Source organism: Vespula vulgaris, chromosome 3, assembly GCF_905475345.1.
Source record: "Vespula vulgaris chromosome 3, iyVesVulg1.1, whole genome shotgun sequence".
In the NCBI taxonomy this organism is placed as follows: domain Eukaryota; kingdom Metazoa; phylum Arthropoda; class Insecta; order Hymenoptera; family Vespidae; genus Vespula; species Vespula vulgaris.
This window is the reverse complement of record NC_066588.1, coordinates 552,569-566,871: the sequence shown is the minus strand read 5'-3', so window position 1 is coordinate 566,871 and position 14,303 is coordinate 552,569. Positions and strand designations below refer to the sequence as shown.

Sequence of the window (14,303 nt, the reverse complement as noted above, 5' to 3'; positions counted from 1 at the left end):
ATCGTATCGAATAGATCCCTCTGTGGTAAGAATTTCGAAGTTACTCGCTACTTGCACATTCCGACTTTAGCGATTATGTTACTCTAGGATTTGCGAAAATGTGTCGTCTTATCAACAACGAATTGGGTTACCAGCTCTGAGGAGTTTAAGAATATAATTTTAGAATATAATCAGCCGATATAACTTGATAAACATAATAGTAACGTCATTTCCATAAATTATTTCACTATATAAAACTTAATAAGTATAATGGTAACATTATTTCGTAATGTTGTTAACATAATTTCATAATGAATTTAAAAAAAAGTGTTTAGTCTTTTTTTATCGTAATTAGAAAGTTAATGTGGTTAGATTTTGAGAAAAATATGAGCGAGAGAAATTAATTACTTTTGAAATAAATTTTTTCACAGATATAATAATATAAATGGATTAGAAGCAAAATGTATTCGTATCAGAATCATTATATCATTTCCTCGAAAAGCTTAAGATAATTACAGATATAGCTTGATTGGTATTAACCTTTTTAGTATCTTATTTAGTAACTCACCGAAAGCGCCTGAGAATACATAATCCAAATTTATATCGTACAGTCTAGCATTTGTTGTAGCAACGTGTCATTAAAATCATTCTTCGATCGTATCGACGAAACTGCCAAAAAAATATTTGCGAAGAAGCGATTAGAAATTATTAGAAATATAACACTTTTAGAAAACTTTTCTTAAGCGAATCATAAATATAGCTTAAGTTTCAAATTACGTACCTGTTTGAAGAATTCTGTTTTTGCTGAAAGAATCAGATAACTCCATGCAGGGTTGAATTCTTCTTGCTTCAGCCAGATCCTCTTTTGATATCTTCACGGTGTAACGATACAAGAACAAATGTAATCCACGTAGGAAACTTTAGAGCGCATTGCGCGCGCATTTTCGAGCTCTATCGAAGGAGATGCCTTAACTACGTCTTTAGAATATTCGATCACTCTATAGTTTTCTCTATATCGAATAGTATTACGTGCACTTACATATTCAGGACATTATAAAGGTGATTCGAGTCCAAGCTCTTAAAAGATATATTTAAGGTTCGGAGAAATATATAGTTTGGGTAAAAAAAATGTCGAAGACACGGGAATACAAAGGAACGAATGGTTGAGGGGATATGGGACGGGGGAAGGAAAATGTTGTCTTCAATTTTATGTTGCATATTCGATGATCTCTCGTGCAACATGCGCTTTCGAACATCTTTTTAATATTTATGCATTCTTGTTTTCTTTTTTTTCCTCCCTCCACCTCACCTCTCCTCGTCAACCCCTCTTTTCTATCCGAATATTTTGAAAACAACGCACGCATTTTGTTTGTCTGACGTGGTACGTCCATCAAATTTGATATGATACGGTTTACGGATATTCTCTTTATATAGACTTTGATATTCTAACAAAGAGACGTGGTTAAAATTTCTCAAATTTTTTTAACGCGACTAGCATTATGTTTTCTTTTTATTTTTTTATTTTTTTAACATATATCTAGCGAGAAAGGAATTATGGTTTTGGGGAAAATAAGTGACAAGTTTTAGAGCAAGAGATTTTATTTTCGCAAATACAAATTGCTCTTGTTCCGTTTGCCTAGTTATTATTCGAAAAATATTATTAAACTTTACAATAATAATATTTCGTTAATCCTATATTACAGTTATTCTATGTTTATTTTCATTCTTCGCTCTTCACTGCGTAGAGAACGGATAAATAACTCATGGATGTTTTAAGGACCTGAAGCATACGTTTCGCAATGATTTTTTTTTATTGTCGAGATATATTGCGAATTTTATTAATTAATTAAAACGATATATTTAGAATGGATTTATCGATTTAGAATTTATTTGAGACTTGAAAAGATCGGTAAATCGTCGACATTTTCTTATTCTTACTTCGCTGAAAAGCTCGTGATTGAAGGAGCAGAATTTTCCAGCCGTAATGCGCAAGGGCGATCTCGCACGACGCATGATCAGTACGAGACATTTTGCTTCGTTCGGTGACAGGTTAAACCATTCGCATTCGTAGGCGGCGTCCGCGATTCCTGTACTCTAAAATGGAAGGTTTCAAGATTATTAATAAACCGGATCTATTAACATATTGCGAAATAGATTCTATTAATCGCATATGTATCGTTTCTTATCCTTAGACGATTAATATCGAAAGATCGTCGATGTGAAATATTATGTCGGCAAAGTCGAGATCGTTAAGTATAACGATCTTAGATTCGAATTTACCTCTGAAAGAAGTTTCTCGCCTACGTAACAATAAAGATAAAGTTGAATTAGGATATAACAGACGTAGAATACGGTGCATCCGATTTCCAGTAGAAAGTATTTATCCTTTTCACCTGCTAGAGACTACGAGATGGAAAAGAAAAATTGTTAGAATAAGTTTTGTTATTCGTATGTGTGTCTATATATATATATATACTGTTTATATATATATAAATTTTCCTTTACCTCGAGAGATTGAAAGCTTTCCAAGCAGAGTGTTACGGTACATCCAAACATCTGGATTAGTAACATCATGTTGAAGCAATTTTCCACCGTTTCTGTGAATCTTGGATAAAACAGAATTCAGTTAGATCGTTATGGCTCGTTATTATAGGAATATTATCGTACAGTTTGATCTCACTCGTTAAGATAATCATGTTTCTTCACGATGCGTCCTAGCTTCCGATGAAATTCTTTTTTCGTTTCGCTTTGAAAATTAATCAACTCGTGCTTCAGATTAGTTAACTGTCCGCAAACGTGTAACAACAGAGCCGCGACGAATGTGTCGACCAAGGTAGAAGTAAGAGTAGAGTAGTAGGCAGACATCATCTGTCCTAAGAAAATTAGCTCGTAATTTGGACTGGGTTTCGTTTCCCATGGAAAATAGGATTGGTAGTAGAGTCCACGGACGTTTGGATAATTTGTTGCCAAATGCATTATTATGTAAATGACGAAGATGCTGTGACTTATTATGTTGACCATTATGGATATTTTTCTTGAGTTACGAGCTGCCATCATCATTCTCTTGACGTCCTCTTCTCTCGTAGCTTCTTTCCGATCCTCCTCCATGGAATTTAACAGTCCTTTCAGGGCTTCGACAGATTAGAAAATAATTCGAATTTAAAACTAGCTTCTTTGTTATATCTCACAATATTTAAACTATTTTAGAACGTTTAGTTTACTTTTCCCATTAAGCCAAAAAACAATAGCCTTCATAATTGTTATAGTACAGAACACGTTGTCCATAGCCAAATTTTCCACGACCAGATCGAAGTCACCCCAGACGAAGAAAAGATTTACCGTCTGCGGTAAACTTCCAAAGGAAAATATGAAAAATACCGCGGTCAACACTTTTAGGTTTTCCGTTGGATTGATCATCTTCTCCTCCGGCCAAAGTCCCATGACTCTCATGGTGTAGATGTTCCAGCCAAATGCGTAATCCACGTGGGACCTTTTTTTCGTTTCCACTGTTAATTAATTAATTGATCTTATGTATATTTATTTTTGTTTGATTTTGGACAAATCGAACGGGTTAGAAGATTCTTGATAATGTATATATTTATTAGTTTCTTTTATTTCTCGTTTCTTTTTTTCTTTTTTTTTATTCTTTAACTTTTGATATCGATATAAACACGTTTAGAATTCCGAAAGGAATTTGATACCTGGAGTTTTACCCATGTGGGCTTTTGCGACAAGAACGTACCAAGAACTGTTTTGGGGCGGTTCCTTTCCTATATCTGAGATCATAAGTTCGGTACCTTTCATAGCGCATGCCCTAACAAAAGCTAGCATGATACCATATTCATTATTTATTAAATTCATATCGGAAATGTTTGGCTTCGGACTAGTGCGTTCGTAGACGTCGAGCATTGCCCTCGTATATAATAATTCTAAAAGTGTATTAATTCATGACATCAAAAAATTCATTTTACTAGAATAAGTTTAATATACGTGGAGTGATGATAGAAAAAGAAAGATATAGATAATTTGGCAGAGTTATAATCTACGAATGAAACTAGCAAGAAAATCTCATTTGATCTTTATATTTTTTATACGGATAATTCTATAATGATATAGTCAATTAAGTCGGAAGTATGATTCTTCATTTATCATTATTGTAAAACAGATAGATAGCTCATTGATGTCTTCGGTATCTGCGAAAAAATTTCAACTTATAGGTATCTCATTTTTATTAGTTACGATTTATGATTTATTTTGGTATTGAAAAACGTTGTTCATTTTGTAGTGCCTCGTGGAATTACTTACGTCGACTGCAATGTTGATTATTGAAAATGCAGAATTTTCCTGCTGTTAGACGCAAAGGAGTCCACGATCGACGGACTATCAATATCAGTGGTCTATCCTCCATCGGTAATAAATCGTAACTTTTCGTATGCGGTACGAGCAATTTCGGTACTCTGAAAGAACAGATTTATATTCGATTTATATTTTACCGACGTAACAGTAGAGATATAATTGAAGTAAAACGTAAACGATGTAGAATGGGAAAAACGTCTGTGTTAAGCACATCTGTTCTTCTTTATCGAATCTTGACTGAAATTCGTAGAATTTTAGAATTGATTAATTGTAAGTATTTTCAGAATTTTTTAGTAGATCCAGAGATAAATTAGCTATTAGCTAATTTAAAATAGCTATTAACAAAATATGTATTAATAATTTTAAATAATTATTATATAATATCTAGTTCTAGCGAGTATACAGGATCTGGAAAAAGTTTATATTTTGCTTACGATCTGCTAAAAAATTCAGAGATAAATAGACGCGCGAGACGATGACTGTGACGCTTCATTTTGTCAAATTTTACCAGGACTCCTTGAAAACATTCCATATCGTATCGATGAGTCAGATGAAATTAGTTTATAATAGTTGGTCATAACATTGCAATGGTTTACATTATACTTCCTGATTTTTTCAAAATTATTATATTCTGAATAATCGTGCCTTTTTGCGATTTAAATTAATTTTGTCTGAAATTTTTCTGTCTTAGCGGAATTTTGTAATTTTAAAATGAAATCAAAGCTGTGTGACTCGAAGATTACATGGCGTTAATGACGATTAAATAAAAAGAATTTGTATCGTGCGTCTTAGAAAAACAAAGAAGGAAGAAAAATGAAGTTAAGCAGAAACCGATCGGTCATTTAGAAACGTTCTACAGAAATTTCTTCTTATTACATTGTATACTTTAATTTTTCAAATTAGTCTTGCATTCTCAATATTGTATTCCTATACAACATTGTAGTATTAAAAATAATAATATCCTTTTATCACGATAGGTCCCTAAATGTTTTTTTTATCATATCGAATAGATCTCTCTATGATTAGAGTTTCGAAGCTACTCGCTAGTTGCACATTGCGACTCTAATGATTACGATGCTCTAGGATTTGCGGAAATCTGTCAAGAATGCATTGAATCAACTCTGAATAGTTTGGGGATATAATTTTAGGATATAATCAGCCGGTATAACTTGATAAACGTAATAGTAACGCCATTTCCATAAATTATTTCACTATATAAAATGATAACATTATTTCGTAACGTTGTTAACATAATTTCATAATGAATTTAAGAAGAAATATTCTGTGCTCTTATTGTAATTAGAAAGTTAATATCGTTAGATTTTTAGAAAAATATGAATGAGAGAAATTAATTATTTTTGAAATAAGTTTTTTACAGATATAATAATATAAATGAATTAGAAGCAAATTGTATTCGTATCAGAATCATTATATCGTTTTCTCGAAAGGCTTGAGATAATTGTAGATATATAGCTTGATTAGTATTCACCTTTTTAGTATTCTATTTAGGATCTAATCGAAAGCGTCTGGAAACACGTAATCCAAATTTATATCGTACAGTCCAATATTTGTTGCAGTAACGTGTCATTAAATGATTCTTCGATCGTATCTACAAACCTGCAAGAAAAAAAAAATTTACAAAAAAGCAGATAATATTAAGAAGTATAATTAAGAAGAATTAGAAAATATTGGATAGTCTTATTAAAAAATTATATATAGTCTTATTAATAAATTTATATATATATATATATATATATATATATATATATATATATATATTATATATAGTCTTATTAAAAAATTTTTCTTAAACGAATTATAAATAGAGCTCAAGTTTAAAATTATGCACCTGTTTAGAGAATTGTCTTTTTGCTGAAAGAATCAGATAACTCCATGCAGGGTTGAATTCTTTTTGCTTCAGCCAGATCCTCTTCTAATATCTTCACGGTATAACGATACAAGAACAAATGTAATCCACGTAGAAAACTTTAGAGCGCATTGCGCGCGCATTTTCGAGCTCTATCGAAGGAGATGCCTTAACTACGTCTCTAGAATATTCGATCACTCTATAGCTCTCTCTGTATCGAGTAGTATTACGTGCACTTAAGCGTTTAGAAGATTATAACGATTGCACCGAATTCAGGCTGTTAAATGGTGTATTCGAGGTTCAGAAAGATATATGATTTATGCAAAAAAGTGTTGAAGAAACGGGGAGTCGAGGAGTTATAGGGGAGTCGAGGAAGTTACAGGAAAATGTTATCTATAATTTTATGTTGCATATTCGATGAACTCTCGTGCAACGTGCATATTCGAAGGTCTCTTTAATATTTACGCATTCTTGTTTTCTCTTTCTCCCTCAGATCAGTTTATTTCACCCCACCAACTTCTCCTTTCATCCCTTATATTTTGAGAGCAACGCGCACATTTTATTTTTCTGACTTTCTATTTCCATCGATTTTCATTTGATAAGATTTATAGATCGTTCTTGATATTCGATCATTTAAAAGTGGATCAAATTTTTCAAATTTTTTTAACGCTACTGGCATTAGCTTCTTTTTATTTTTTTTTTTTTGATATATATTTAGTAAATAGTACGAATTGTTGTTTAGGAAAAGTAAATGATAATTTTAGGATGAAGGATTTTATTTTGAGGAATTTAAACTACTGTTGTTCCGTTTAGCTAATTATTATTCGAAAAATATTACTAGACTTTACAATAATTATAACATTTCGTTATTCGTTCGTCACAGTCATTGTATGTTTATTCTCAATCTTCGCTCTTTACTGTGTAGAGAACCGATAAGTAACCCATTGCTGATCTAACCACCTGAAACATATGTTTCATAATGATTTTTTTGTTATTATCGATATATATTGCGAATTTAAAACGATTTATTTAGAATGGATCTATTTATTTAGAACTTATTAGAATCGTGAAAAGATCGGTAAGTCGTTGACATCTTTTTTTCCTTACATCGGTGAAAAGCTCGTGACTGAAGGAACAAAATTTTCCAGCCGTAAGGCGCAAGGGCGATCTCGCACGACGCATGATCAGTATGAGACATTTTGCTTCCTTCGCTGACAGGTTGTACCATTTGCACTCGTAGGCGGCATCCGCCATTTCTGTACTCTAAAATGGAAGGTTTCGAGATTGTTAACAAACTAAATCTATTGACATATTGCGAAATAGATTCTATTAATTACACATCTATCGTTTCTTATTTTTAGACGAGTAATATCGAAAGATCGTCGATATGAAATGTTATGTCGCTGAAGTCGAGATCGTTAAGCAGAACGATCTTAAATCCGAATTTACCTCTGAAAGAAGTCTCTGGCCTATGTAGCAATAGAGATAAAGTTGCAGTAGGACGTAAGAGACGTAGAACGCGATGCATCCGAGTTCCAATAGAAAGTATTTATCCTTTTCGCCTGATAGGACCTACGACGTATAGAAAAGAAAAATAGACAAAAAAAATGTTGTTATATGTACCTAGTAATTTTTCTTTACCTCGAGCGTACCGAAGCTTTCCAAGCAGAGTATTATGGTGCATCCTAACATCTGGATCAGTAACATCATGTTGAAGCACTTCTCGATCGTTTCTGTGAAGCTTGGATAAAACAGAATTCGATTAGATCGCTGTAGATCGTTATCATAGAAATATTATCGTTCAGTTTGATCTCACTCGTTAAGGTAATCCTGTTTCTTCACGATGCGTCCCAGCTTCTCACGAAATTCCTCCGTCGTTTCGCTTTGAAAATTAATTAGCTCTTGCTTCAGATTAGCCAACTGTCCGCAAACGTGTAACACCAGAGTCGCGAGGAACGTGTCGACCAAGGAATAAATAACGGTGGAGTAATAGCAGGCCATCGTTTGTCCGAAGAAAATCAGCTCGTAATTTGGACTGGGTTTCGTTTCCCATGGAAAATAGGCTGGAAAGTACATTCCACGGGTGTTTGGATAATTTGTTGCCAAATGCATTATGGTGTAAGCGGAGAAGATGCTGTGACTTATTATGTTGACCGTTATAGTTATTTTTCTAGAGTGATCAGCTGCGATCATCATTCTTTTGACGTCCTCTTCTCTCGTAGTTTCCTTGCGATCCTCTTCCATGAGATTTAACAGTCCTTTCAGCGCTTCGACAGATAAAATAATTCGAATTTAAAACTAGTTTCTTTGTCACGTCCGACGATATTTAAGCTGTTTCAGAACATTTAGTTTACTTTTTCCGTTAAGCCAAAAAACAATAGTCTTCAGAATCGTAATCGAGAAGAACACGTTGTCCATAGCCAGATTTTCCACGACCAGATCGAAGTCACCCCAGATGAAGAAAAGATTTATCGTCTGCGGGAAACTTACGAAGGAAAACATGAAAAATACCGCGGTGAATACTTTTAGGTTTTCCCTTGGATTGATCATATTCTCCTCCGGCCAAATCCCCATGATTCTCATGGTGTAGATGTTCCAGCCAAAGGCATAATCCACGTGCGACCTTTCTTCTGTATTCACTGTTAATTAATTAAATTGATCTTATGTATATTTATTTTTGTTTGATTTTAGACATATCGCTCGAGTTAGTTCATTTTTGAGAATGGTCGAAAATTTATTAATTTCTAATTTACTTAATTTTTTTTTTATCTTTGAACTTTTGATATCGATTTAAAATTTCCAAAGGTGTTTAATACCTCGACTTTTATCCATGTGGGCTTTCGCGGCAAGAACGCACCAAGAACTGTTTTAGGGCGGTTCCTTTCGCATATCGGTGATCATAAGTTCGGTACCTTTCATAGCGCATGCCCTGACAAATGCTAGCATGATACCATATACATTATTTATTGAATTCGTGTCGGAATAGTTTGGCTCCGGACTAGTACGTTCGTAGACGTCGAGCATCGTCCTTGTATATACGAAAAGTGTATTAATTCATGATGTAAAAAAAATCATTCTATAATAACAAGTTGAAATACGTGGAGTGATGATAAAAAAAGAAAGATATCGAGAAGTTGACAATATTATGATGTAATAAATCCTCGCATAAAACTACGAATTAATTGTTACACGATCTCGATAATTTTTGTTCGAATCTTTGCAATTCCATAATGATATAGTTATTTGTGCATGAAGTCGAAAGTATCATTCTTTCTTTATCATTGTTGCACGTAAAAAGGATAGATAGCTCATTGATGTCTTCAATATCTTCAAACAAATTTCAATGTACAGGTATCTCATTTTTATTAGATACGATTTACGATTTATTTTACTATAGAAAAACGTTGTTCGTTTTATAGTGCCTCGTGGGATTACGCTGACTGCAAAGTTCATGATTGGAAGTATAAAATTTGTCAACTGTCAGATGCAAAAGTGTGCACGATCGACGGATTATGAATATCAGTGATCTAGCCTCGTTGTTGTAAATTGTATCATTTACATTCGTTGGCTGCTCGAGACATTTCGGTACTCTGAAAGGATTGATTTTTATTCGATAGTTTCCTATTTCATTTCGAAGACTAATTTTTGAACTATTAATATTTCTCTTACCTTGGATCAGAGTTTTTCTCCCATGTAGCAGTAGAGGTATAGTGAAAGTAAAACGTAAACTGTATGTAGAATGTAGAATGCGAAGAACATCTTCGTTAAGGATATCTGTACGTTAGAAAATTCGTACTCCTGTAGATATTTTACAATTCATTCATTGTAAGTATTTTCTGAATTTTTTGGTAGATGCAGAGAGATTTGCGTGCTATTAATAAAATATATATTAATAATTTATAATAATTTTTATATAATATCTAGTTGTAGCGAATATACAAAATCTGGTAAAAGTTTATTCCTTGCTGACCATCTGTTCGAAAATTCAGAGATAAATAGATGCGCAAGACGAATTGTTGTATTTTATGGAATTTTAGCAGACCTTTTTGAAATGATTCCATAGGGAGTTGCACGGTATTGTCGAGTATTTGAAAGAGGAATATTATATAAGTCTGGTCCTTTAGCGTGTCGATGAATCTGAATGAATTATTATCGTTGAACACAATATTACAATGTTTAAAATTATTTATTTTAAATTTACGAAATTATTACATTCTGAATAATTAATTATCTATTCAAGTAATCGTAGCTTTTCATAATGTAAATTAAGTCGATAGGAAATTGTTTTCCCGTAGCGAAATTTAGTGGTTATAAGATGAAATTAAAGATGTGCGACTCGAAAGTTGTATGACGTTAACGACGATTAAATAAGAAAAAATTGTATATGCATCTTATAAAAAAAAGAAAGGAAACAAAAAAAAAGTTAAGCAGCATCCGATTGATTCTTTAGAAATGCTCTGTAGATATTTCTTCTTACTCTATTGTATACTTTAATTTTTCAAATTAGCCTTGAAAATAATTTCTTTTATTAGGGAAGGTCACTAAATGTTTTATTCATCGTATCGGATAGATCCCTCTGTGGTAAGAATTTCAAAGCTGTTTGCTCATTGCGATTGTAGCGATTATGTTGCTCTACGATATGCGTAAACGTGTCGTCTTATCAACAACGAATTGGGTTACCAGCTCTGAGGAGTTTAAGAATATAATTTTAGAGTATAATCAGCCGATATAACTTGATAAACATAATAATAACGTTATTTCCATAAATTATTTCACTATATAAAATTTAATAAATATAATGGTAACATTATTTCGTAATGTTGTTATCATAATTTCATAATGAATTTAAGAAAAAGTGTTTAGTCTTTTTTTATCGCAATTAGAAAGTTAATATCGTTAGATTTTGAGAAAAATATGAGCGAGAGAAATTAATTACTTTTGAAATAAATTTTTTCACAGATATAATAATATAAATGGATTAGAAGCAAAATGTATTCGTATCAGAATCATTATATCATTTTCTCGAAAAGCTTAAGATAATTACAGATATAGCTTGATTGGTATTAACCTTTTTAGTATCTTATTTAGTAACTCACCGAAAGCGCCTGAGAATACATAATCCAAATTTATATCGTACAGTCCAGCATTTGTTGTAGCAACGTGTCATTAAAATCATTCTTCGATCGTATCGACGAAACTGCCAAAAAAATATTTGCGAAGAAGCGATTAGAAATTATTAGAAATATAACACTTTTAGAAAACTTTTCTTAAGCGAATCATAAATATAGCTTAAGTTTCAAATTACGTACCTGTTTGAAGAATTCTGTTTTTGCTGAAAGAATCAGATAACTCCAAGCAGGGTTGAATTTTTTTCCTTCAGCCAGATCCTCTTTTAATATCTTCGCGGTATAACGATACAAGAACAAATGTAATCCACGTAGGAAACTTTAGAACGCATTGCGCGCGCATTTTCGAGTCCTATCGAAGGAGATGCCTTAACTACGTCTTTAGAATATTCGATCACTCTATAGTTCTCTCTGTATCGAGTAGTATTACGTGCACTTACGCGTTCTGAACATTGTAACGATTTATTAGAGTCCAGGCTGTTAAAAGATGTATGCAAGGTTTGAAGGAATATATGATTTGGGTAAAAAAAGTGTGGAAGAAACGGGAGTTTGAAAGAACGTGGGGTCAAGGGGTCATAAGACGGGGGAATGGAAAATGTCTTCAATTTTATGTTGCATATTCGATGAACTCTCGTGCAACGTGCGCGTTCAAAGATCTCTTTAATATTTACGCATTCTTGTTCTCTCTTTTCCCCTCATTTCACCTCATCTCACCTTATCAACCTCTCCTCTGTGTCCTGATATTTTGGGAACAACGCGCACATTTTATTCCCCATGGATTTTTATTTGATAAGATTTATAGATCGTCCTTGATATTCTATCGTAATTGACATTGAAACGTGGATTAAATTTTTCAAATATTTTTAACGCTATTGGCATTAGGTTTTTTTTAATATATATTTGACAAGGAAGTATGAACTGTGGTTTGGGAAATATAAATGACAAGTTTCAGGATCAAGGATTTTATTTTCAGAAATACAAACTGTCCTTGTTTCGTTTAGCTAATTGTTATTCGAAAAATATTACTAGACTTTACAATAATTATAACATTTCGCTACTCGTTCGTCACAGTCATTCTTTGTTTATTCTCAATCCTCGCTCTTTACTGTGTAGAGAACCGATAAGTAACCCATTGCTGTTCTAACGACCTGAAGCATACGTTTCACAATGATTTTTTTTTTTATTATCGAGGTATATCGCGAATTTAATTAATCTATTAAAACGATATATTTATGATTTAGAATTTGGATTTATTCTTGTAGACTTTAGGATTTATTCGAAACATGAAAAGATCGGTAAGTCGTCGATATCTTGTTTTCCTTACTTCGGTGAAAAGTTCGTGATTGAAGGAACAGAATTTTCCAGCCGTAATGCGCAAGGGCGATCTCGCACGACGCATGATCAGTATGAGACATTTTGCTTCCTTCGCTGACAGGTTGTACCATTTGCACTCGTAGGCGGCATGCGCCATTTCTGTACTCTAAAATGGAAAGTTTCAAGATTGTTAACAAACTAAATCTATTGACATATTGCAAAATAGATTCTATTAATTACACATGTATCGTTTCTTATTTTTAGACGAGTAATATCGAAAGATCGTCGATATGAAATGTTATGTCGCTGAAGTCGAGATCGTTAAGCAGAACGATCTTAAATCCGAATTTACCTCTGAAAGAAGTCTCTGGCCTATGTAGCAATAGAGATAAAGTTGTAGTAGGACGTAAGAGACGTAGAACGCGATGCATCCAAGTTCCAATAGAAAGAATTCATTTTTTTCACCTGTTAGAACCTACGATATATAGAAAAGAAAAATCAACAGAAATTATTTCGTTATATCCATATAATAATTTTTCTTTACCTCGAGCGTATCAAAACTTTCCAAGCAGAGTATAATGGTGCATCCTAACATTTGGATCAGTAACATCATGTTGAAGCAATTTTCGATCGTTTCTGTGAAGCTAAACAGAATGAAGGATAAAACAGAATTCGATTAGATCGCTGTAGATCGTTATCATAGAAATATTATCGTTCAGTTTGATCTCACTCGTTAAGGTAATCGTGTTTCTTCACGATGCGTCCCAGCTTCTCACGAAATTCTTCCGTCGTTTCACTTTGAAAATTAATCAGCTCGTGCTTCAGATTAGCCAGCTGTCCGCAAACGTGTAACACCAGAGTCGCGAGGAACGTGTCGACCAAGGAATAAATAACGGTAGAATAGTAGCAGGCCACCAGCTGTCCTAAGAAAGTCAGCTCGTAATTGGGACTGGGTTTCGTTTCCCATGGAAAATAGGCTGGGAAATAGAGTCCACGGACGGTCGGATAATTCGTTGCCACATGCATTATGGCGTAAATGATGAAGATGCTGTGACTTATTATGTTGACCGTAATGGTTATTTTTCTTGAGTTATCAGCTACCGTCATTATTCTCTTTATATCGTCTTCCTTTGTAGCTTCTTTGCGATCCTCCTCCATGAGATTTAACAGTCCTTTCAGCGCTTCGACAGATAAAATAATTCGAACTTAAAACTAGTTTCTTTGTCACGTCCGACGATATTTAAGCTGTTTCAGAACATTTAGTTTACTTTTTCCGTTAAGCCAAAAAACAATAGTCTTCAGAATCGTAATCGAGAAGAACACGTTGTCCATAGCCAGATTTTCCACGACCAGATCGAAGTCACCCCAGATGAAGAAAAGGTTTACCGTCTGCGGTAAACTTACGAAGGAAAACATGAAAAATACCGCGGAGAAAACTTTTAGATTCTCCGATGGATTGTACATCTTTTCCTGCGGCCAAAGTCCCATGATTCTCATGGTGTAGATGTTCCAGCCAAAGGCGTAACGTACGTGCGACTTTTTTTCTCTGTCCACTGTTAATTAATTAATGGATCTTATGTATATTTATTTTCGTTTGATTTTAGACGAATCGCTCGAGTTAGTTCATTTTTGAGAATGATCGAAAATTTATTAGTTTTTTT

The 14,303-nt window shown here is 33.3% G+C and overlaps 5 protein-coding genes across 10 annotated transcripts in view; 1 reads left to right on the top strand and 4 right to left on the bottom strand.

Annotated features, from left to right (window-relative positions):
• LOC127062712 (uncharacterized) overlaps positions 1-14,303 on the top strand; it is a 136,459-nt gene that overhangs the window by 8,759 nt on the left and 113,397 nt on the right. The window lies entirely within an intron of this gene.
• On the bottom strand, positions 1,606-3,195 carry LOC127062739 (odorant receptor 47a-like). Its single transcript, XM_050991435.1, has 5 exons — positions 2,660-3,195; positions 2,485-2,584; positions 2,260-2,382; positions 1,918-2,073; positions 1,606-1,759 (listed from the first exon to the last, which is right to left on the bottom strand). Exons 1-5 carry the CDS (start codon positions 3,085-3,087, stop codon positions 1,700-1,702), a joined length of 867 nt encoding a protein of 288 aa, XP_050847392.1. The 5' UTR covers positions 3,088-3,195; the 3' UTR covers positions 1,606-1,699.
• Positions 3,178-3,864, bottom strand: LOC127062179 (uncharacterized). Its single transcript, XM_050989930.1, has 2 exons — positions 3,681-3,864; positions 3,178-3,485 (listed from the first exon to the last, which is right to left on the bottom strand). Exons 1-2 carry the CDS (start codon positions 3,838-3,840, stop codon positions 3,178-3,180), a joined length of 468 nt encoding a protein of 155 aa, XP_050845887.1. The 5' UTR covers positions 3,841-3,864.
• LOC127062725 (odorant receptor 13a-like) lies at positions 7,009-9,151 on the bottom strand. The gene is made up of 7 exons (XM_050991410.1): positions 9,019-9,151; positions 8,557-8,841; positions 8,019-8,469; positions 7,844-7,943; positions 7,652-7,774; positions 7,310-7,465; positions 7,009-7,162 (listed from the first exon to the last, which is right to left on the bottom strand). Exons 1-7 carry the CDS (start codon positions 9,032-9,034, stop codon positions 7,103-7,105), a joined length of 1,191 nt encoding a protein of 396 aa, XP_050847367.1. The 5' UTR covers positions 9,035-9,151; the 3' UTR covers positions 7,009-7,102.
• LOC127062178 (odorant receptor 13a-like) lies at positions 12,417-14,075 on the bottom strand. The gene is made up of 6 exons (XM_050989929.1): positions 13,911-14,075; positions 13,373-13,823; positions 13,187-13,286; positions 12,995-13,117; positions 12,653-12,808; positions 12,417-12,476 (listed from the first exon to the last, which is right to left on the bottom strand). Exons 1-6 carry the CDS (start codon positions 14,056-14,058, stop codon positions 12,417-12,419), a joined length of 1,038 nt encoding a protein of 345 aa, XP_050845886.1. The 5' UTR covers positions 14,059-14,075.

What these genes read in the sequence shown, in the direction of transcription:
- LOC127062725 (XM_050991410.1), bottom strand. An exon ending in GCCAGAGACTTCTTTCAGAG is followed by an intron (nt 7,466 to 7,651) that starts GTAAATTCGGAT and finishes CTTCCATTTTAG; the next exon opens with AGTACAGAAATGGCGGATGC. An exon ending in GTCACGAGCTTTTCACCGAT is followed by an intron (nt 7,163 to 7,309) that starts GTAAGGAAAAAA and finishes CATATGTTTCAG; the next exon opens with GTGGTTAGATCAGCAATGGG.
- LOC127062739 (XM_050991435.1), bottom strand. Translation starts at nt 3,087, where the DNA reads ATGGAGGAGGATCGGAAAGAAGCTACGAGAGAAGAGGACGTCAAGAGA. An exon ending in AAACATGATTATCTTAACGA is followed by an intron (nt 2,585 to 2,659) that starts GTGAGATCAAAC and finishes GTTTTATCCAAG; the next exon opens with ATTCACAGAAACGGTGGAAA. An exon ending in AAAGCTTTCAATCTCTCGAG is followed by an intron (nt 2,383 to 2,484) that starts GTAAAGGAAAAT and finishes TCCATCTCGTAG; the next exon opens with TCTCTAGCAGGTGAAAAGGA.
- LOC127062178 (XM_050989929.1), bottom strand. Translation starts at nt 14,058, where the DNA reads ATGTTTTCCTTCGTAAGTTTACCGCAGACGGTAAACCTTTTCTTCATC. An exon ending in AAAGTTTTGATACGCTCGAG is followed by an intron (nt 13,118 to 13,186) that starts GTAAAGAAAAAT and finishes TATATATCGTAG; the next exon opens with GTTCTAACAGGTGAAAAAAA. An exon ending in GCCAGAGACTTCTTTCAGAG is followed by an intron (nt 12,809 to 12,994) that starts GTAAATTCGGAT and finishes TTTCCATTTTAG; the next exon opens with AGTACAGAAATGGCGCATGC.
- LOC127062179 (XM_050989930.1), bottom strand. Translation starts at nt 3,840, where the DNA reads ATGAATTTAATAAATAATGAATATGGTATCATGCTAGCTTTTGTTAGG. An exon ending in CCACATGGGTAAAACTCCAG is followed by an intron (nt 3,486 to 3,680) that starts GTATCAAATTCC and finishes ATTAATTAACAG; the next exon opens with TGGAAACGAAAAAAAGGTCC.